Source organism: Panulirus ornatus, chromosome 68, assembly GCF_036320965.1.
Source record: "Panulirus ornatus isolate Po-2019 chromosome 68, ASM3632096v1, whole genome shotgun sequence".
NCBI classification, from domain to species: Eukaryota; Metazoa; Arthropoda; class Malacostraca; order Decapoda; family Palinuridae; genus Panulirus; species Panulirus ornatus.
The window spans coordinates 10,406,794-10,430,103 of record NC_092291.1 but is presented as its reverse complement, the minus strand read 5'-3'; the positions used below and the strand labels follow the sequence as shown (position 1 = coordinate 10,430,103).

At 38.0% G+C, this 23,310-nt stretch overlaps 1 protein-coding gene across 11 annotated transcripts in view; it reads left to right on the top strand.

Moving 5' to 3' along the window:
- Positions 1 to 23,310, top strand: part of LOC139747243 (serine/threonine-protein phosphatase 6 regulatory subunit 3-like) — an 89,222-nt gene that overhangs the window by 25,861 nt on the left and 40,051 nt on the right. For 8 of the 11 annotated variants that reach the window (XM_071659302.1, XM_071659306.1, XM_071659304.1 and 5 more), the window contains exons 6-10: positions 5,664 to 5,834; positions 12,549 to 12,721; positions 14,449 to 14,772; positions 17,709 to 17,835; positions 19,690 to 19,842. In XM_071659302.1, coding sequence (XP_071515403.1) covers positions 5,664 to 5,834; positions 12,549 to 12,721; positions 14,449 to 14,772; positions 17,709 to 17,835; positions 19,690 to 19,842 — 948 coding nt within the window. The remainder of the gene's footprint in view (positions 1 to 5,663; positions 5,835 to 12,548; positions 12,722 to 14,448; positions 14,773 to 17,708; positions 17,836 to 19,689; positions 19,843 to 23,310) is intronic. The other 3 variants (XM_071659307.1, XM_071659305.1, XM_071659296.1) reach the window with 1 other exon arrangement.

Genomic DNA, 23,310 nt, shown 5'->3' with positions numbered 1-23,310 from the left:
GACAAGGAAAATCAAACCTAATGGATTAAGCAGCACTTGCTGTTTCATTAGGGTTATTGTAGAAAACACATTAGTGTATTTCACAGTGTATCTGATTTTATTTTCATTTGACATTTGTTATTGAGTGAGTGGACAGTTCCTTTCACCGGGAATAGATAATAACTTGCTTTATAAACATGAACTGCAGGTGTGTTACATCAGTTCTTTGGTTACTTTGGAAGTAGGTAACCATCTTGCTTCCATTCCTCCATAACTTCTCAGTGAGCAAATGGCCAGCCCCTGCTCCTAGATTCTTCTTCTTTTCATTTAAGTCAAAAAAAACCTATGATGATGTCAGGATGGTTATATGCCATACAAGAGTTTTCCTTAAGGTAATGTTTAAGCATTGTGGTATGTAGTGGGTGACATGCTATTATTGGACTGAACCAGGGCATATGAAGCAGCTAGGGACAGACAGGTTTGTGTGGTCTTTTTATTTTGAGGACACTATGTGGAGTGAGGTGGTTTGATCGAGTAAGTAATGAAAGGGTAAGAGATATGTGCGGAAATGAAAAGAGTGTGGTTGAGAGAGTAGAAGAGGGTGTATTGAAATGGTTTGGACATGTGGAGGGAATGAGTGAGGAAAGATTGACAGAGGCTTTATGTGTCAGAGGTGGAGGGAACAAGAAGTGGGAGAACTAATTGGAGGTGGAAAGATGAAGTGAAAATGATTTTGAGCGATCAGGACTGAACATACAGGAGGGGTACAGGTGTGCAAGGAGTAAAGTGAATTGGAACAATGTGGTATTCCAGAGTCGATGTGCTGTCAGTGGACTGAATCAGGGCAAGTGAAACGTCTGGGGTAAACCATGGAAAGGTCTGTGGGGCCTGGATGTGGAAAGGTAGCTGTGATTTCGGTGCATTATACATGACAGCTAGAGACTGAGTTATAGGGCTGAATCAGGGAACATGAAACATTCAGGGCAAGCCATTGAAAGGTCTGTGGCCTAGGATGTGGATAAGGAGCTGTGGTTTCGGTGCATTACACATGACAGCTTGTGTATGGATGTTGGTGGATGTGACCTTTCTTCATCTGTTTCTTGGCGCTACCTCACTGACGCTAGGGACAGCGATCATGAGTGTTATCATTTTTCTTTTCCTCCATGCTTTAGTGCTGTTTCCTTTGGGGCATTGTGGCATTTTTAATGGATGATGTCAGGAAAATATGAATATGTACAAATGTATATATGTTTGTATTTTGAAAGGGTTCTCAGTGGTGTGCGTGATCTGGTTTATGCATGTAACCATGAGGAAAAGGAAACATGGTAAGTTCCCAAGTGCTTTTTCATGTAATGATCACATTGTCAGTGGAGATACAAGAATGAAATAGAAGATGTAGACCAGTCATTTGATATATAAGGAAGTGATGTAGCTGAGACGCTATTGGTAAACAAGCATTATCGGATGGTGGTGTTCAGGTCTGGCATCATGCCTGTCATAAGATTTTTATTATGTGGACTGGAAAAGGGAGATGTTTACAAATTTTGCCAATGACATAGCTATCAAGTTTGTATAGACCTTCGTGAATATTAATGTTACGATTATTTATGTATTTGATAATAGAAGATTCAATAATATTTCTCATAGTGAAGGAGATACAGTTGATATCTGAATTAGCATTACTCCAGTCAATACAGTGGTTATAATTTTTAAAATGATTATTCTTTTCCAGTACTTATACTGTATTTATGTTGCTTAAGTCTAACATAAAGATCCTTTCCATAAACACTGCTGGCTGAATTTTCTGGTGAGGTTTTGAATAAGATATTCTTTTTAGTATTGTTATTGCTGAAGGCTACATTTACATTAAAGGATTTAAATAACCTGCAAAGTTATGTGAAATTTCACTGAGAGGATGACCTAAAAGATTTCTCTGCCACCTTAGGGGATTTATCATCTAGGATACTTTAGCATGGATCCAATAGAGTATATCTTTTCAAACTCATCATCCCCTTGATGCCAAAAGTCTCTTAAGTTGGCAAAGAAATCATTTTATAGAGTTGAACCCAAACTTTCCCTTGACACCAAGAACCTTTTAGTTCTCCTTTTTAATGATGATTTTACTTCCCATGTTGCTGAAATCCATTAATGTAAATGTTGCCTTTAGCAACAACAATACTATAAAAAATATCTTAATCAAGGAATTCACCAGAAAGTTCTGCAGGATGCATCTATAGAGTGCCATGTGGAAATTGTGATAAGTTGTATATTGGGCAGACTGGTAGGGATCTTTTTGTTAGACTTAAGCAACATAAGTATAGTATAAGAACAGGATAAGACTCAAACGCCTTGTTTAATCATTTTAATGATTATGATCATTGTATTGACTGGAGTAATGCCATCTCAGTTATTAACTCCAACTCCTGTACCACAAGAAATATTGAATCTATTATTATTAAATACACAAATAATTGTAACATTGATATTAATGAAGGTCAGTACAAATTGGATAACTTTATTGTTGATAAAATTTGTAAACGGTTCCCCTTCTTGTCCACGTGATAAGTTTATGATATGCTTGTTGCCAGACTCGAATGCATCTGACCTACATTTGGGTTGTCACTTGTTTACCAAATGGTGGCCTAGCTATGCCTCTTTGTTGTATATCACTGACTTATATTTCTTTCTTGTATCTCCCCTGATGATGTGATTATTACTTGAAAGTGCACTTGGGAACTTATTGTGTTTCATTTCCCCGTGGATTCATAGGAATATACTTGATTATGCACTCAGTTGTGATTGTTTCCAGGGGATAGCGATGCTGTTTCCTATGGGGCAGGGTAGCACCAGGAATGGATGAAGGCAAGCAAGTATGAATATGTACATGTGCATTTGTATGTATGTGTATGTGTTATGTATGTATATGTGCGTGTATGGGCGTTCATGTATTTAAATGTTTATATGAGTAGATGGGGGTATTCTTTGTCTGTTTCCTGGTGCTACCTTGCTTGACGTGGGAAACAGCAATTAAGTGTAAAAGATACATATATATATATATATATATATATATATATATATATATATATATATATATATATATATGTATTATGAGTTTGGTAAAGTGTGTGAAAGAAGAAAGTTGAGTAAATGTGAATAAGAGCAAGGTTATTAGGCACAGTAGGGTTGAGGGTCAAGTCAATTGGGAGGTAAGTTTGAATGGAGAAAACTGGAGGAAGTAAAGTGTTTTAGATATCTGGGAGTGGATCTGGCAGCTGATGGAACCATGGAAGCGGAAGTGAATCATAGGGTGGGGGAGGGGGCGAAAATTCTGGGAGCCTTGAAGAATGTGTGGAAGTCGAGAACATTATCTCGGAAAGCAAAAATGGGTATGTTTGAAGGAATAGTGGTTCCAACAATGTTTTATGGTTGCGAGGCGTGGGCTATGGATAGAGTTGTGCGCAGGAGGATGGATGTGCTGGAAATGAGATGTTTGAGGACAATGTGTGGTGTGAGGTGGTTTGATCGAGTAAGTAATGTAAGGGTAAGAGAGATGTGTGGAAATAAAAAGAGCGTGGTTGAGAGAGCAGAAGAGGGTGTTTTGAAATGGTTTGGGCACATGGAGAGAATGAGTGAGGAAAGATTGACCAAGAGGATATATGTGTCGGAGGTGGAGGGAACGAGGAGAAGTGGGAGACCAAATTGGAGGTGGAAAGATGGAGTGAAAAAGATTTTGTGTGATCGGGGCCTGAACATGCAGGAGGGTGAAAGGAGGGCAAGGAATAGAGTGAATTGGATCGATGTGGTATACCTGGGTCGTGCTGTCAATGGATTGAATCAGGGCATGTGAAGCGTCTGGGGTAAACCATGGAAAGCTGTGTAGGTATGTATATTTGCGTGTGTGGACGTATGTATATACATGTGTATGGGGTGGGTTGGGCCATTTCTTTCGTCTGTTTCCTTGCGCTACCTCGCAAACGTGGGAGACAGCGACAAAGCAAAAAAAAAAAAAGAAAATGTATGTTTATGGATGGGGTTGTTCGGGAGGTGAATGGAAGAGTTTTGGAAAGAGGGGCAAGAATGAAGTCTGTTGTGGATGAGAGAGCTTGGGAAGTGAGTCAGTTGTTGTTCGCTGATGATACAGCGCTGGTGGCTGATTCATGTGAGAAACTGCAGAAGCTGGTGACTGAGTTTGGTAAAGTGTGTGAAAGAAGGAAGTTAAGAGTAAATGTAAATGAGAGCAAGGTTATTAGGTACAGTAGGGTGGAGGGTCAAGTCAATTGGGAGGTAAGTTTGAATGGAGAAAAACTGGAGGAAGTAAAGTGTTTTAGATATCTGGGAGTGGATCTGGCAGCGGATGGAACCATGGAAGCGGAAGTGAATCATAGGGTGGGGGAGGGGGCGAAAATCCTGGGAGCCTTGAAGAATGTGTGGAAGTCGAGAACATTATCTTGGAAAGCAAAAATGGGTATGTTTGAAGGAATAGTGGTACCAACAATGTTGTATGGTTGCGAGGTGTGGGCTATGGATAGAGTTGTACGCAGGAGGGTGGATGTGCTGGAAATGAGATGTTTGAGGACAATGTGTGGTGTGAGGTGGTTTGATCGAGTAAGTAATGTAAGGGTAAGAGAGATGTGTGGAAATAAAAAGAGCGTGGTTGAGAGAGCAGAAGAGGGTGTTTTAAAATGGTTTGGGCACATGGAGAGAATGAGTGAGGAAAGATTGACCAAGAGGATATATGTGTCGGAGGTTTATGGATGGATTTGTTTGTGTATGGGGTTGGGTTGGGCTATTCCTCATCTGTTTCCTTGCGCTACCTCGCTAATGCTGGAGACGGCGGTTAAGTATAGTAAAATAAAATAATATACTTAACCTCTGTTCCCGCCTCAGCGAGATAGCTCAAGGAAACAGGCATAGAATGGCCCAACCACTCATATACATACATATATTTGAAAAATCTTGTTTGGTTGACAATAACCATTATTACTGTATCCTGCAACTTTGACTAGGATTTATTAAAATTTAGAGGAGCTTGTGGCTGACTAGAGTATTGAGCGTTAGATGGCCTGCTGTTCATGTTGGTCAGACTCTCGCCCTTCTACTCGCACAGGACAGGATAGGCCTTCTTCTTTTGCCATCAGTTTTATGAAATCATTAGGAAAATTTATTTTTATCAGCTTTAGCTGTTTTAAATTTTCCTCTTTTGAAGGTGATTTTTTTTTTTTTTTACTTTATTGATTATGTAATTATTTGTACATAGTAGCTGTCTTTTTGGTTCATAGGATGGTAAACACGATACTTTTGATAAACAGTATCCTTAATATTTATCAAAATTTCCTTTAAATGTAAACCTTGTGAGCATAAATTATTCATTTAATTATTTTAGCTTTGGTTATTTTTACATTTACTTTCAAAATTAAGAAAGAAAGAAACATCTTTTTAAAATCAAGATACTGCTTTAAATTTATATCACTATGGCTTTATATTTATTGGAAGAACATTATCATATCAGAGTTGTTTTTTAAGAAGTACTGAATTATATTAAGTAACTGTTAGCTACCAAATCATAACTTCTTGTAGTACCAAATTTTTCCTTTGGTGATGGAAGAAGGCCTGACTTGTAAAGCTGACTATAAACTTTATCTCAACACATTCTTATAAAGTGTATTCTCTTCTCTTCTCTGTAGAACTGGTATTCCTATCAGTTCACTTGCTTCCAGGTTTTGGACTTTTTAAAATCCAGAGGTGATTTTGTTGAGTTGGCAGTGCAACATGTGGGAACTTCAGCGATAATGGATTTGATACTTAGGCTTATCTGTAACGTGGAGGAGGATGAGATTCGGCAAAGTGTACATCAGGTACGTTTGATTTCATAATATTAGTAATACAGTAAATAATCTGTTATCTCCACTCATAAATATACATTTCTAATATAAGTCAAGATAGGCTCATTTTTGGTCATCCATGCACACTAGTTCTTGAGTTGGATGCCGGAGGAGCTGAATTTGTTGTTTAGATTTGTTTGTTTTCCTTGAGTGGTTGTATTATCCCTCACTGGCGATTGTTTTCATGATAAATGTAATTCATACATTACATTGTGTTTTATGGTAATAGTAACAGGTAAAACAGTGTAGGTTCCTGATTTATTCACATATTCAACCACTCTGTGCCCCACTAGGGTCAGATAACAGGTTTTTTTACTGTACCTAATTCTTGAATTTTGCAGACCTTCAGAATCACTGGTTAGTTCCTGGGCCCCAATATGAAAACTGTTGTGGGAGAAGAACTGTTTTCAAAAGGAAGGATAGTCTTTTGTAAGATACATTTGTACTACTTATGCCATACTGTACTGCATAGTGGCCTGCCACAAGATTTCAAGATAAAAACTTTATCAGTGTTTTTATTATGTTTATTATATGTCCTATCTTGGCGTGTAGCCCATGTTATTCATGCAGCTTTATTTTGTTGTGTATTTGGAGTTTGTTTCTGTTTATGACTTCTCAAACATCTCTTTCTGTCATTCTTTTATATTATCTTAATGGCTAGGCTAATTGTATATATTAAACCCTTTACAGTATGGTTTGGGGCATATAGTTTATGCTGTATTGAGTGTACAATACATATTTAAATGTGAATGTATGTATTTGCACATGTTTACATGTATACAGGTAAACAACTCATTGATAGTCAGTGAGTGTGTGACAAGAGAGATATATGTGTGGTGTTGCATGACAAACAGATAGGTTATAGTATTTGGTTGTATAATAACCAAAGTTTAAGAGGCACTGACAGTGGAATTCAGTGTGAAAACTAAAATGTTTCCTTAGGAATTTGTTTGAAGACAAAAATGGAAATGGGAATATAGCAAATAGTAAATGGTTAAGAACGTGCTTCACTGATGGTTATTATCAAGACAAAAGTTTATATGTATACATTGAGATGTATAGGTATGTATATTTGCGGATGTGGACGTGTTTGTATATACATGTGTATGTGGGTGGGTTGGGCCATTCTTTCATCTGTTTCCTGGCGCTACCTCGCTAATGCGGGAGACAGCGACAAAGCAAAATGAATAGATATATAAATAAATAAAAGCTTATCCTGGTATGGTTACATTTGCTTTGGAGTCACCTAGCCAAGATATGCTGTAGGTAGGCCAGAGAAAAATTAAAAACAAAGTGGAATTCAGTGGGGTATTCAGTGAGCATGGCAAACCAAGGGAAGAGTAGGAGAAAAGCAAAGAAGACAGTTCATTGGCAAAAAGTAGGATAATGCAAACAAGGCAAGAGAACAGAACATCTCTACAAGCATTACAGTCAGGTCCAGAATATTAGGTGATGGTAATGTCAGACTAATATATAATGTATACATATGCTGATGGATTTCTAGGAAATGATAAAAGGAATTTAGGGATTGTATTAGAGAAAATGGGAGAGGGGTGCTGGATGGGAGTGGGGGGGTCTGGAAATCCTCCCCTCCCATTTATGATTTTCCAAAAGAAGGAACAGAGGAGGGGGATAAGTGAGGATAATTCCTCTAAGGCTCAGCTCTCTGTTCTTGATGCTACCTGGCTGATGCAGGAAATGGTGAATATATATGAAAGGAAAAGAAAAATTAGAGAAAATGCACTTAGTATTATTGGAATTGTGGAAACAAAGCTTACTAAAGAGATGCGATCTCATTTGTTTTGCCAAGAGGGACAAGTGATAGGAAGGGGAAGATTGACCCTCTTAATAAACAAAATCTTTAAGTTTCATGAAACTGTTGAAGATAGCCCATTCAGACAGTACATAATCAGAGGACTAACTGTAGGGAGGGAGTACTTTGTGGTGTAGGTTCTATTTAATCTTCCAAAGAATTTTAGTGATCCAGAATAAATATGGTGATAACAATGAAGGAGTTTGCCATGAAGGAACTTTCAGGATGTTACATGAAGCAGTAGAACGCACACTTCTCAGAGATAGTGAAGTATTGATGGGAATTTCATTTGTAAAGAGATGGAGTGAGGGAATTTGGCTTCTCATAGTGATAGAAATTCATGGAGACATGATTTTAGTGTACAGAGGAAAATTTTCTTTACCAACATGCTAATGAACACAGTTAAGATAAAAGGATATGGTACACCACCATTGCTAGAGCTTATCAATACAAATATTAGCATGGATATTTAGAATATTTTTAAGATACACTAATTGGAAAAATTTATCTTGTCATGGTCAAGTTTATCTATGTGATAAGATTTAAAGAGTAGACATGATGGTGGATGCTACATAAACTTAATTAATTTTTATGGTAACATTGGAATACAGGTTTCAGTTGCCAGAAATTAGGGTTTTGCAGTGAGAGGTTCTGTAAAATTTACAATGAAGAGGTAGGAACATGAATATATTTATCCTCAGATATGGAGAGAATGGTAAGAAAGTGGAAAGAGTGCTATAACAAAGTTGTCAAAAAGCAAAGAAGCTTTGTGATTTGCAGTGGTCAGCAAACATTTGCAAGTTATAAGAAAGCAAGGAACAGGTATAACAATGACAAAGGGGAACAGAGAAACTTGATAATGATAAGAATTTGTATAGTAACATAGAATGGGATATGGGGTACATTAGCCAGGAACCAGAGCTTTGTGGTGAGAGGTTCTTTGAATTTTACCCCAAAATCATTAAGGAGGAATTTTTAGAAAATGTATGAAATACTGTATGTATAGTATGAGAGTGGTTGATGAATGACTGAAGACTTTGTTAAAGTAGACAGTATGCATGAATATAAGTTGTACAATAGGAGAAAACGGTAAAAAGATGGGGTCCCATGAGTGTATAATTTCCTTGTAGCATACAAATTGGTAATTAGAAATAGCTGATCATATGATATGAAGTAAGAATGTCTTACATGTTAGTCTTACATACTAGTTTTGAATGGATTGCTGATAATACTTACCAGAGCTATTTACTGGGTATTGGTGATTTTGAGAGCTTTGTCCTTCAGCATGTAAATTTCATTTAGACATATTTGACGAGGATTGGAGCAGTTAGTTATAGGTTCAGTAGTATGGAAATATGTTCTGAAATATCTGTATATAACAGATATTCTTGTAATAGTTCTTGAACTCTTCAAATAATGTAGCTGAAACACTTCTCCAGGTTGAAAACCATAACCTGGTCATTGTATTGATTTATAGATACCAGATTCAAGGCCACAAGAATTTTTGGAACAAGTAAGAAAGATAGAATCCTTTGCCTCCTCAGAAACCAGTCCCAGATATGCTTGTCATAGGGGCTTCAACCTACCCCATATGGAATAGAGACATGCAGGAAACAACATTGTTTCTGAAACTTCCAATAATGGCAGATGCTCGGACAAACAGCTGCAAAAAGAGGGTTGTTAAGATAATTTGACAAGGTCTCCCTTGGTCAGCAAATGAAGAAACCAGTCATGAAATAATACTCTGGACTTGGATTTTTACAAATCATGTGGGCCTTATATGGGACATCACCATCTCAAACACCCCTGTATTCTAATCACATCCTAAATGAAGTGAAAACAAGTTTGGTTGTTAAACCACTGGGGCAAAACACACATAGGCATGGCATTGTATCCAACAGTTTTAGTGTTTACAGGAATCAGACAAATTGGAAAGATCAGATTAATGATGTGCCTGCGGCACACTATTAAATGCTCAGTACCAAATCAGAGGAGGAGTGTGTTAAAGACATGACCACTGTGGTACTCTAAACATGTAACAGATATACCAATGAAAAGAAAGCACAGTAGGAAGTTGGTAGAAAGAGGAAGATGAGTACTGTACAAGTGAAAAAAAAATTGAAACCTGTAAAATCCCAGTTTTTTAACAGCAAAGGAAAGGAAACCTTCCAAATGAGCTAGTGGATGAAGACTAATCTTAAAATGTCTTAAGAAGTACAGAAGATGAGAGGAAAGAGTCACTGATGAAAAGAGAAACAATCCTAAATTCTATTACTCCTGTGCAAAATGTAAATTGAAGACATGATCTCCATTGGCTCCCTAAAAACAGAGAACATTTTTTTTTACAGATGACTGCCAAGAGGTGAGTTAGAGTCTAGAAAAACTGAATTCATTGAGCCAAGAACCACCTTTAAAGACAGACAACCCAACAGACCTTCCTTGTTTTCCCCCTTTTCTGATTTTTCCATGTATTCTCTTGTTTTTTCACACTGTTTGCCTTCTTCCGAAACATCTTATTATCTCTGAAGTTTGCTGATACTCACTCACCCCAACTCTCAATTCTCTTCTTTTCAGCCCCTGCACCTTCCTCTTGACCTACTGCTGTTTTCTTTTGTACATCTCCCAATCATTCGCACTCCTTCCATGTAAGTATCGCCCATACACCTATCTTTTTTCTTTCTCCTGCAACTTTATTTTGTCATTTCACCATTTATGACCTTTTCTTACCTACCCTCTTCCCACCTTCCACATGTCACATGTTTGTCTTATACAAGCTAAGACTGCTTCCTTAAATACCTCCCATTTCTCAGTCACTCCCCTGACTTCATTTGGTCTCATATGTTGCCATTCTGCACTCCTTCTCTCCTGTTATTTCTTCACATGTCTTCTGTTCAAGCTCACTTTCACCACCCTTCTCATATTATTTTCTCTTCCAAAAACCTCATATGAATCTTATAAATCAGACATTCCTCCAGCTGCCCTTCTCACTACATGAGCATCCAGGAGTCTCTTCTGCATGCCTATCAGTTTATTATATGTCATCCAGTAATGACTTTGTACCATCCCTTCTATTTACCCATGTTTACTTATGTGTATCCCTTATTTAAACTAGGTATTCCTAGTTACTAATCCTTTTTCAGCTCACAACACCACAAGCTGCTCACCATTTCTATTCACCTCCTGAATACACTCTTACACGCACATCTTTTCATGCCCTCATCTGCCACCTTACTCATTTTCATATTTATATCACCCTTCACTAATACCTGATCTCTTACATATACTTTACCTTTCCTTCCTACCTGAGGAGTCCCTTTTGCAGCACTTAGGAAGCTGGCCACATTCATTGGTTGGGACAGTAGGTCATGAGTTTGGTGCTGTTTGTGTGGCTGTGTAGAAAGTGCAGAGAAATCTTGTAGTAAGTGTATGGTATCTTGAAAGGATCTCGCATATCCCTGCTATCACATGGAGTGCAGCCTTGAGCTGTCCCTGGCCATCACGCCAGACCATGGATCATACTTATACATCATGCACATTCTTGCATATGTATATTTGTTATTGTTATATTTATTTTACATGATTGCCATTTCCCACATTAGCGTGGTAGCACCACATACACAGATAAATAAATGAATGTTGCTGGAATCTGCCTGCTTGAGGTTACACTGCATGTGAAAAGTCACCTTTGGTGTGGCCTTATCTTTGGAAGTCCATTCTTGTCAAAGAACTTTTCACTCCAAAGGAGTCTGCATTTTCCTGCTACTGGAACTAAAGGAGCCTTGAGCTGTAGGAGCCTTTAGAATGGTTGTTAGTAATACAAGAATTTTCATAGAAGTGGTATTGGGATAGTTATAAATAGATAAATGAATATGTCTTGTAAATGTGTATTTGTTTCATGCACCTCTTCTTATTTATGTAGAATCTTTCTCCTGCTTGTCAAAGTGTAGAAATCTGGAGTACACAACAGTGCCTCCTAAACTCATCCTGTTTTTCAGTAACAAGGGGTTCATTAATACCTTTTAACATGATCAGTTGCTGTTCTACCATACTCCTTGCGTGTTATTTGTAGAAGACTCATTCCTTTGTAATTCTTTCACCCACTTTCACTTACTTTTCCTTTTTATAGTGTAACAGTTGCTGACTTCAGCCAGTCATGTTCAGTAATACTTTTTAACATGATCAGTCACTTCTGCCATAGTCCTTGTGTGTTATTCTCAGAAGACTAATTCCTTCCTAATTCTTTCAGTCACTTTCACTTATTTTCTTCTTTATAGTGTAACAGTTACAGCCTTACTCAGCCTGACCACTTTTCCTTGGTTATAAAAACATATAAATCCATGCCTTGGCTCTCTCCTCCACTCGTCCCCATCTTATACGGTACCAGTCCATTTATATCCATTTTTTTTTCATTCATAAGAGTTTTTTTTTGCTCATTACTTCTTCCTTTGTATTGTCCTCCTCTCCCCTGTAATTTTTCCTCTCTCCCCCTACCTCCAGTCATAATGTATCAATAAATACATCTCTTTAACCATAATTTTGAATCAGTTCTTTAAGTATGTTTTCCATTGGTACAAGATTCATCCTGTATAACTAATGTTTTCCCAGATTTCTGTAATACACTCTGCATCCATACACAGGTCTCCCCAACTTTTACTTTTCTTCTATGATAATAGATTATTATTTTACTTTCATATATACCCTCCTCTTCACTTTCCTTTACAACTTTATATTCAGTACTCTTCAACCCCCATTAATTCCAATAACAGAGACTTCCATTCATACTTTCATAGTATTTGTGCTGCATGTTGTATTAGTTGTAATTATTACTTTCACTGTATTTGTATTTCAAAACCATTTATTTCTTTAAAATCCAGTGGTTGAATGAGTGTCAGCTAGTAGAGCGACTAGTAGAGCGGTTATCTCCGGAGGCTGACCCAGATGAACACTCAAGTGCCGACAATATTCTTTGTGAAATTAGTGCTTCTTGTCGAGATGTCAGTAATGATGGCCACCCACAAACTAACCCGCTTCTGTTGACTCTTGAGGGGTGAGTTGAAATTTATGTTAGTATGATTTTTAAATGATAAACATCTAAGGCATAACCATATGCTCCACTTTATCTTGCAAACCTTACGTAGTGAATATCACCAAATCTTCTTCCTTAAAGCTGGCAGCACTGTATACATACTGCATTTATATTTCTTCTGATTGGATATTCCAAATCTAGAGGGATCTTATTTCCTTCATTATGGAGTACAGCTTTTCCTCCATCTCCCTCTTACCCATATTGGAATCAGCTCCTCTCCTCCCTATTGATTTTCCTTTAATCTCCTTTCTGCAACCTTCTGTATCTGTAAACTATGTAGCTTTTGCTTTCCATATTTCTGTTAGGAGACCATGCATTTGAAGATTGATCATTGTGATACTTCCAACTCTCCTTGTACTGCAAAGCTTTGTAATTGTCTTTTGTATTCCGTCATTCTCTCTGTGTGTAACCTTTCCACCTTTAACCTTTGACCCCTTTCCCTCTTTATGCGTCTTATGAAATGCAGGAAGATTGGCTGTCGCTACCCCATGCGTCATTTGATTATTTTCCTACAATATTGAAATATTGACAGTATTTGTAAATAGTGAAAATTATTGCACATTTGATCATTTAAAGAATAGATTTCCTCCCTTATTCATCCCTGTGTGTGGAAAAAAATATTTTGTAGAATATGTGTACATTAAACTTAAAGAAAATATGCTTATGATTAGCAAACATTTCCTGTTTTGGTGTCGGAGAGTGCTGAGTGATTAAGGGAGGTCCTATTCTGGTGATGTGGATGATGCTTGCCATACAAGTATATGATAATTATTTTTTCCCCCAGCATGATTTCATTCTGTGTATGCCTAATTACATTACACTTCATGATTTTTTTCAAGTTTTTATTTCACTATAAATACTTTAGAATATGTTTTAATTCATATTATATAATCTTTACTTATTATACATGTTTTTACATGTTCACATATTAACACAGACATATCTTTATATACATGAATATATGAACAAATTAACCCTTGGGGTAAGGGAGAAAGAACGCTATCCATGTCTTCCCTGAGTGTCGCAGAAAGTGACTAAAAGGGGTGGGAGTAGGGGGCTAGAAATCCTCTCCTCCTGTTTTACTTTCCAAGGGAAGGAACAAAGAAGAGGGCCAATTGAGGATTTTGCCCTCTGGGGCTCAGTCATTTGTTCTTGATGCTACCTCGTTAGTGTGGGAAATGATGAATATGTATGAAGAATAAGAGAACAAATAACTTTTTTTTGCTCCCAAATATCAACACTAAACAACAGACGTTTGTTTCCTTTACTCTAAAATTGACCACAATATAAAACATGTACATCTGACAAATTGCTCAGATAATGTATATGCATTCTTTTGCTTAGGTGTGGTAGAATGTTTAAGGTTATGAATGGTATACTTGGTGTCACAAAAAAATTCCAAAAATTCTTAGACTAAAGATATGTCTGTGGAAGAATGAAAAATGAAAATAGAAGTCCTTTGTCTACTTTTGTTTTAATGGTTGTTATTGTGTGATATGAATATGTTAAAAGTGACATGTAAAGATTATATGTTTTATCCTCTCATGATAATTTGCAAAAACATTTGTGGATAATCCTTGAAATTTAGATGTGATCTAATTAGTGAGTAGAAGTCTTGTATTGCAGATTTTTTTTCCCTTTATTTAAGATAAAGGTGTGCCAATGAGGTCTTTTTCTTTTTCTTTTAGTGAAGAAACTATAAATAAAATGTTGGATCTCCTCCTCCATGAAGAACGGAATGAGTCCTCACTATCCCATGTGATCAATATTTTGCTTACGCTTCTTGCCGCCCGAACGCTACAACAAACCCCACCACCGCCACCACTGCAGCAGCAGCAGCAACAACAACAGCAGCAGCAGCAACTGCAGCAGCAGCAACTGCAGCAGCAGCAACTGCAGCAGCAGCAGCAACAACAACAGCAACAACAACAACAACCACAACAACAACAACAGCAACAACAACAACATAATCATCATCATCATCTTCAACAAAATCAGCTGCAACAACAAGGGTAAACCTGAATAACCTATCTTTTATTCACATTTACTCTCAACTTTCTCCTTTTACACACTTCCAAACTTACCCAAATCAGCCACCTGTGCTATATCGTCAGCAAACATCTGACTCACTTCCCAGGCCCTTTCATCCCCAACAGAATGCATTTTACCCCTCTCTCCAAACTTCTTGCATTTACCTCCCCCACCATCTCATCCATCAGCAAATTAAATAACCTTGGTGACATGACACGATCTTGTCGGAGACCAACCAACTGACCTCTGGAAACCATTCACTCTCCTCTCTTTGTACTCGTACACATGCCGTACACCCTTGATAAAAACTTTTCACCTCTTCTTGTAGCTTACTTCCCACACCATAATTTCTTTGGATCTTCCACAGAACATTTCTACCAACCCTGTCATTTGGCTTCTCCAGATCCATAAATGCCACATACAAATCCATCTGTTTTTCTAAGTGTTTCTCACTTTTAGTCTTCAAAGCAAACCCCAGATCCACACATCCTCTACCAGTTCTGAAACCACACTGCCCCTCCCCTATCTGATGCTATGTACATGCCTTCACCTTCTCAGTCATTACCTTCCCATACAGTATTCCAGGTATACTGAATAAACTGATGCCTCTGTAGTTTGAACACACACGTTTATTCCCTTTGCATTTATACTTTGGCACTATACATGCTTTCTACCAATCCTCAGGTTCTTCATGATTCATACTTACATCGAATATCCTTACCAACCAATCAACAAAACAGTAACCCCCTTTCCTAACAAATTCAACTGCAATATCATCCGCTCCTGCTGCCGTGCTGGATTTCATCTTCCGCAAGGCGTTCATTACCACTTTTTTCTTCACCAAACCACCCTCTATGACTCTCTCACTTTACATCTCACCCAACCCCAAGCACTATACATCTGCCACTCTATCATCAAACACATTGAACAGTCCTTTATAATACTCACTCCATCCCTACCTGTTATCACTTCTCCTTACGTCCCCTTCACCGATGTCCCCATTTGTTTTCTTGTCTTTTGCACATTATTTACCTCCTTCCAAAACATCTTTTTATTCTCCGTAAAGTTTATTGGTGCTCTCTTACTCCAACTCTCATTTGCCTTCTTTTTCAATCCCTGCACCTTCCTCTTGACCTGCTGCTGCTTTCTCTTATGCATCTCCCAATCATTTGCACTTCCTTGTAATTACCACCCAAACACCTCTCTTTTCTCTTTCATGAAAAACTTTACTTCTTCGTCCCACCACTCACTACCCTTTCTAACCTGCTCACCTCCCACCTTTCTCATGACACATGCCATCACTGCTTCCTTAGATACCTCCCATTCTTCTCTCACTCCCTTCACTTCATTTGCTTTCACCTTTTGCCATACACTCAATCTCTCTTGATATTTCTTCGCACAAGTTTCCTTTCCAAGCTCACTTACTCTCACCGCTCTCTTCCCGACATTGTCTCCTCTTTTTCAAAAACCTCTGCTTGATAAAATGAACTCGCACCACATATTGTCCTCAATATTTCATTTCCACTACATATACCCTCTTTTAAACAGACTCATCTATATCCCATACCTGTATCCATATGATATTGTTGGGACTACTATTCTTTCAAACATACTTATTTTTGCCTTCCCAAATGATGTTCTCTCTTCCATACATTCTTCAGCGCTCTGAGAACATTCACCGTCTCACCCACCCTATGATTCACTTCTGCTTCCATGGTTCCATTTACTGCCATGCCCACTCCCAGGTATATAAAATTTTTACTTCACTTCCTGAAAGTTTTCTTCATTCAAATTCACACTCCAACTACCGTCACTCAACCCTGCTAAACATATTAACCTTGTTATAGTTCACATTTACTTCCTAACTTCCTTCTTTCACCTTTCACATACTCTTGCTAACTCAGTCACCAACATCTGTAGCTTCTTACTTGAATCTGCCACTTCCTACAAGTTCTTTCTGTTCAGTCTCACCCTCTAAATAACTTTTCTCTTCTCACTTTTATACCGAATAACCTTGCTTTTATTCACATTTACCTCTCACCTTTCTCTTTTTACACATTCTTGCAAACTCATACAACAGCTTCTATAGTTTATCAGTTCAATCTGCCACAGTGCCATACCATTAGTTTTTTCCAGTGTGTGAAACCTTAAAGATTCATTTCTATAAGAGTTTAGAAATGTACAGTGTCAGCAAAAAATATTTTCTGTCTCCAGATACTTTCAGACACAATGCACGGTCAACTTTTATTGTGGTTACAAACATATGATGCTATTAGGGTGAAATCATCTTATGTCTGGTCGCAGATACTAGTGTTTTGATGCTGTGAGCACCAGCAACCAGCATTTTTGTGCCCCAGCCTTTCTTGAGGGAACATTGTTCTCCCTGTACTCTTCCAGGCTGTCACTTCATTTTGGGAATTTAGCTTTAGAGCACAGTATGTCTTGCACCTGTGCTTTAGGATGGTTGACTCTTACCTTTCTAAGGAGGAGAAAGCCCGAAACCTTGCCTGTAAGCTAGAAAATATGGGTACATGTGAGATTTCTATCTGCACTGGATGCTCAGAAGCACAATCAGTTGGCTGCTTCTTGCACCACCTCTTCAGTGCCTCACCTCTTCCAGGAGATCAAGATCTTTTGGACCCAAAACATGGACCTAGAATACCTCAGGAACCTTGACAGTTCCATGTCCCCATGTCTACAGATGGTAATCAAGGCCAAAGGAGAGATGGATTAGAAATTATGTTTAAGATTGGCATTGCCTTTGAAAATTTATGGGGGAGGTAGACAAGGTTTTTTGCAGAAACTGTAAGTCTGATATATGGAGCAGTTGTTTTTAGGCCTCTACTTTTATTTAGTGTTTTAGAAAAAGGAAATTGTTAATCCATTTTTCGTTTTCCCTTTTTTTTTTTTTTTTCAGATTACAACAATGTTCGTCCATAGAGTCTAGCGACAGTGATTCCAGTGATGGGAGGAGAAATGCTGTTGCAAGAACAATAGCCAAACGTTTGCCAAGCCTTCACAATATTCTTCTTTACCCCCCAAAGGTCCTGAAGTTGATGTGTTGTTTGTTTAAGCATTTTTGGGAAGATAAATCATAAATAGTTCAATACATTTTTAGGAGCTTGTAAAGGAGACTTGCGTGAGGAAATACCAGGAGAGATTGAGTGCAGAATTGAAAAAGGTGAGAACAAATGACGTAAGGGGAGTGGGGGAGGAATGGGATGTATTTAGGGAAGCAGTGATGGCTTGCACAAACGATGCTTGTGGCATGAGAAAGGTGGGAGGTGGGCAGATTAGAAAGGGTAGTGAGTGGTGGGATGAAGAAGTAAGATTGTTGGTGAAAGAGAAGAGAGAGGCATTTTGCAGGGAAGAAGTGTGAATGACTGGGAGTTGTATAAAAGAGACAGGCAGGAGGTCAAGAGAAAGGTACAAAAGTTGAAAAAGAGGGCAAATAAGAATTGGGATGAGAGTATTATTAAATTTTAGGGAGAATAAAAAGATGTTTTGGAAGGAGGTAAATAAAGTGCATAAGACAAGAGAACAAGTGGGAACATCAGTGAAGGGGGCTAATGGGGAGGTAATGACAAGTTAGTTGTGAAGTGAGGAGATGGAGTGAGTATTTTGAAGGTTTGTTGGGATGTGTTTGATGATAGAGCGGCAGATATAGGGTGTTTTTGTCAAAGTGGTGTGTGAAGTGAGAGGGTTAGGGAGAATGGTTTGGTGAACAGAGAAGAGATAGTGAAAGCTTTGCGGAGGATGAAAGCCGGCAAGAAGCCGGGTTTGGATAGTGTTGCAGTGGAATTTATTAAAAAAGGGGGTGACTTGTGTTGTTGACTGGTTGGTAAGGATATTCAATGTATGTATGGTTCATGGTGAAGTGCCTGAGGATTGGCAGAATGCATGCATAGTGCCATTGTACAAAGGCAAAGAGGATAAAGCTGAGTGTTAAATTACAGAGGTATAAGTTTGTTGACTATTCCTGGTTAATTATATGGGAGGGTATTGATTGAGAGGGTAAAAGCATGTACAGAGCATCAGATTGGTGAAGCGCAGTGTGGTTTCAGAAGTGGTAGAAGATGCTTGGATCAGGTGTTAGCTTTGAAAATGCATGTGAGAAATACTAAGAAAAACAGATGGATTTGTATGTAGCATTTATGGATTTGGAGAAAGCATATGATAAGAGTTGATATAGATGCTTTGTGGAAGGTATTAAGAGTACTTTGCAACTTCTGAGAAGTAAGTATTTTATGGCTTCATGAAAATACAGCTTCATGTGCCATCTTGATTGTTCTTTCATTGCTATGTTTGTACATTTGTTCTGGATCATTGCAAATTTATGGAGTATTGTATATGATGACCACTTCTTCCTTACTGTTACTCTCACCATTATTTATTGAGTTAATGGATCATCTTCCACTTTTTCTTGAAACTTATGCCTAACTTATTAACTTATTATTTATTAAGTGGTTAATCCTCCACCTCCTTTGCCTTCTCTCTCTTGCTGTACAGTCATGTATCCCTCCAGGCAAAACAGGTGATATCTCTTTGGTAAGCCTTATTTCCGCAATAACAATATCAGGTACACTCTCCCTTATATAGTCCATGAGTTCCAACACTTTACCATTAACTGTTAATCAGTCAGCATTTGAATACATTACTTTGGGTATGACATTACATATTTTCAAGTGTTTCCCTTTAGACAAAGAGAGGATTAATTGGTCCTAGTCCTGATATTCCATGAGAACATCTCTCATGTTTGTGGGACACCTTGAAAAGCAAAAGTTTTTCATATGTCAGAGCCTAAATTTCCCTACTATCTTAACATGCATTCAGGTATGTTGGTAGTATACTGTATTTATATATGCTTGATATTAAGGGGAATTGATGTTCTTTTTCAGAAAGGGTTGTTATTAACAGCTTATGGTCAAGAAGTTGAACCTTTGGGAAGTACTCGTCTTCAGGTTGTGACTTTAGTAGCTGCATTGGTGGCTGCCAATGATCCAATTGTCCACCATGCCCTCTATGAACTTAACACTGTTGAATATTTGCTGGTAAGGGTTTTTTGGTGATATAATGTTATTTCATATTCTTAATAGTAACATATTTTATTGTATGATATTGAGCCCTTTTCTTTTACTTTCAAAACTGTAATCTTGGCAGTCTTTCAAACAGCACATATGGAATATAATGAAGATTGCAAAGAGCAGGATTAATTTTTTTCTTTTGGTGAGAAGGAATATGATAGTTTTTTGGCTTAATGTAGCAATCTAGGAGAGCTTTAGGATTTTTTTTAAAGATCATAAGGTACTAATACTTAGGTTTACCTGATATTCTAAATGTTATATGACCACAAATGAAAGTGAAGAAATGAGAAGGATGAGAGTGAAAAACGGGGGAATGAAAGGCTAGAACAAATCTTACTTTAGGAATACTTGTATGGTTGCGTTTTCCCTTTGTTATTTAAATCAGAAGGCACACTTTATTGGAATGTAGAGATGCCTCACATCACAAGCAGTGTAGTTAGCACTGGGAAAGAATCCTTGATTGTTAGTTTCCCATATAACACTAGGAGAGAATGTGTGGTCTAGGGAAAGAGCCCAGAAGATTATAAGGTATAGTTGTGGTGTGTGCATGAAATTTAGATACCTGTACAGCATTTTTTTTTTCATACATATTTGCCATTTCCTGCATTAGCATCAAGAACAGATGAGTGAGCGTTAGAGGGAAAATCCCACGTGGCCCTCTTCTCAGTTCCTTCTTTTGGAAAAGTAAAACAGGAGGCAAGGATTTCCACTCCCTTGCTCTCACCCCATTTAGTCGGCTTCTACAGCATGCAGAGAAAACTTGGACAGTATTCTCTTTCCCCCTATCCCCAGGCATATAATTATAAGCAATTTTATATATGGCAATGGGAATGGATGAAGGCAGTAAGTATGGATATGTACATGTGTATATATGTGTATGTACATATATGTATACATTGGAATGTATACATATGTATATGTGCGAGTGTGGGCGTTTATGTATATACATGTGTATGTGGGTGGGTTGGGCCATTCCTCATCTGTTTCCTTGCGCTACCTCGCTGACGCAGGAGACAGCAACTAAGTATGATAGATAATTAAATGTATATATACACACATAAACGCCCATACACGCACATATACATGGATATACACGTACATTTCAACATATACACATATACATGCTAAGATATATACATGTACGCACATATACTTGCTTACCCTCATTCATACCCGGCACTACTGTGCCCCACAGGAAACAGCATTTTTGGGCCCCAATTGCTCAAAATCTTTTTCAAGCAGTCTCTCCACCTCCAATTTGGTCTCCCACTTCTCCTTGTTCCCTCCACCTCTGATACATATATTGTTTTTGTCAACCTCTTCTTATTCATCGTAAATTATGTCCAAACCATTTCAACACACCCTCTTCTGCTCTCTCAACCACACTCTTATTAACACACCACTCTCTTACCCTTTCATTACTCACTTGGCCAACCCTCCTAACATATTGTCCTCAAACTTTTCTTTTCCAACACATCCACCCTCCTTCGTACAACCCTATCTATAGCCCATGCCTCGCAACCTTATGATATTGTTGGAACTACTATTCTTTCAAACATACCCATTTTTGCTCTCTGAGATATAGTTCTCTCTTTCCACATATTCTCTACCGCTTGCAGAACCTTCGCCTTCTCCCCCACTCGCTTCCATGGTTCCATTCATTGCCAAGTCCACTCCCAGATATCTAAGACACTTCACTTCCTTCAATTTTTCTCCATTCAAACTCACATCTCAGCTAACTTGTTCTTTAACCCTGCTGAACCTAATAACCTTGCTCTTACTCACATTTACTCTGAACTTTCTCCTTTCACACACGTTTCCAAACTCAGTCACCACCTTGTGGAATTTCTCATTCAAATCAGCCACCTGTACTGTATCTTCGGCGAACAACAATTGATTCGCCCTCTCATCCCTAACAGACTGCATACTTGCCCCTCTCTCCAAAACTTTTGCACTTAACCTCCCCAACCACCCCATCCTTAAAAATGTTACACACCCAAGGGGACATCACACATTGCTGCTGCAGACCGACCTTCACTGGGAACCAGTCACTCTCCTCTCTTACTCATACACATTCCTAACTTTCTTGATAAAAACTTCTCTGCTTCTAGTAGCTTACTTCCCACACCATATACTTTTAAGACCTTCCACAAAGCATCTCTATCAACCCCATTATATTCCTTCTCCAGATCCATAAATGCCACATGCAAATCCATCTTTTTTCTAACCATCTCTCACATATATTCTTCAAAGTGAACTCATAAGCCACACACCCTCTCTCACTTACGAGACCACACTGCTCCTCCACAATTTCCCACAGGAAATAGTATCGCTACCCTCTGCTTCAACAAGGCAGTGCCAGGAAAACAGTCAAAAAAGGCACCAATTATTCACACTCAGTCTCTAGCTGTCATGTATAATGCATCAAAACCACACCTCTCTACCCACATCCAGTCCCCACAGACCTTTCCATAGTTTACCCCAGACGTTTCTCATGCCCTGGTTCAGTCCATCAACAGCACGTCAGTAAACCTGATTGCCATTTCCTGCATTAGTGAGGTAATGCCGGGAACAGACGAAGAAAGGCCACATCCATTCTCAAGCTGTCATATGTAATGCTCTGAAACCATAGCTCCCTATCCTCCATTTTTCCACGGGTTATGTACCTGCTGAATCCTCTCCACTAAACTGAATATTTGTTCATACCCGGTGACTATATTTTATAGAGCCCGAAGCATCTCATGACACCAACCACAATTCTTGAATTGATTCTTCAGTTTCTTTATCTTATATGGTTATGTTTTTTGTTTTTTTAAAAAATTTCCCATAACATGTCCAAATTTTTTTCTCTGGTGGTTACATTTTCATCATTTCCTCGCCTCTTCCTTGTTAAACCTGTTATGAATGACTGATCTTAGTACATTTTAATTATTTAAATCTAGTTTGAAACAAAAAACTTTACTTTTCTTTTTAACATTTCCAAACAAGTTTGCTGTAGCTTTCCTGTGCATATATTTTATTTACTTATTTACCTACTTGTGCTATTTGGGATGGAGTGTTATGTTCATGGTGCTCCATATCCTGGACATTCTGTACTATAGCACAGTTACTTAAGTGTATGTATGCTGTTTACATAACCTTGTCTTCTGTCATTTTATTCCAATCATCCACAGCTCATGTGACATAAAAGAACTTCTCTGTATGATTTTAAAAGTTACTTGCTCAATTTCATGCTACTTCCTCTGCTTGTATGTGTGTATATGTGGGAAGGGTGAAATTTTCCATGGCTGTTTAATTCATATATGAATGGTGTGGTTAAGGAGATAAATGCAAATCTTGGAGTGATGGGCAGTTATACTGGTAAGAATATTATATACTTATTGATGTATGGTCACAGACTCTTGGAATTCTTATAACATGATATTAAATTTTCCT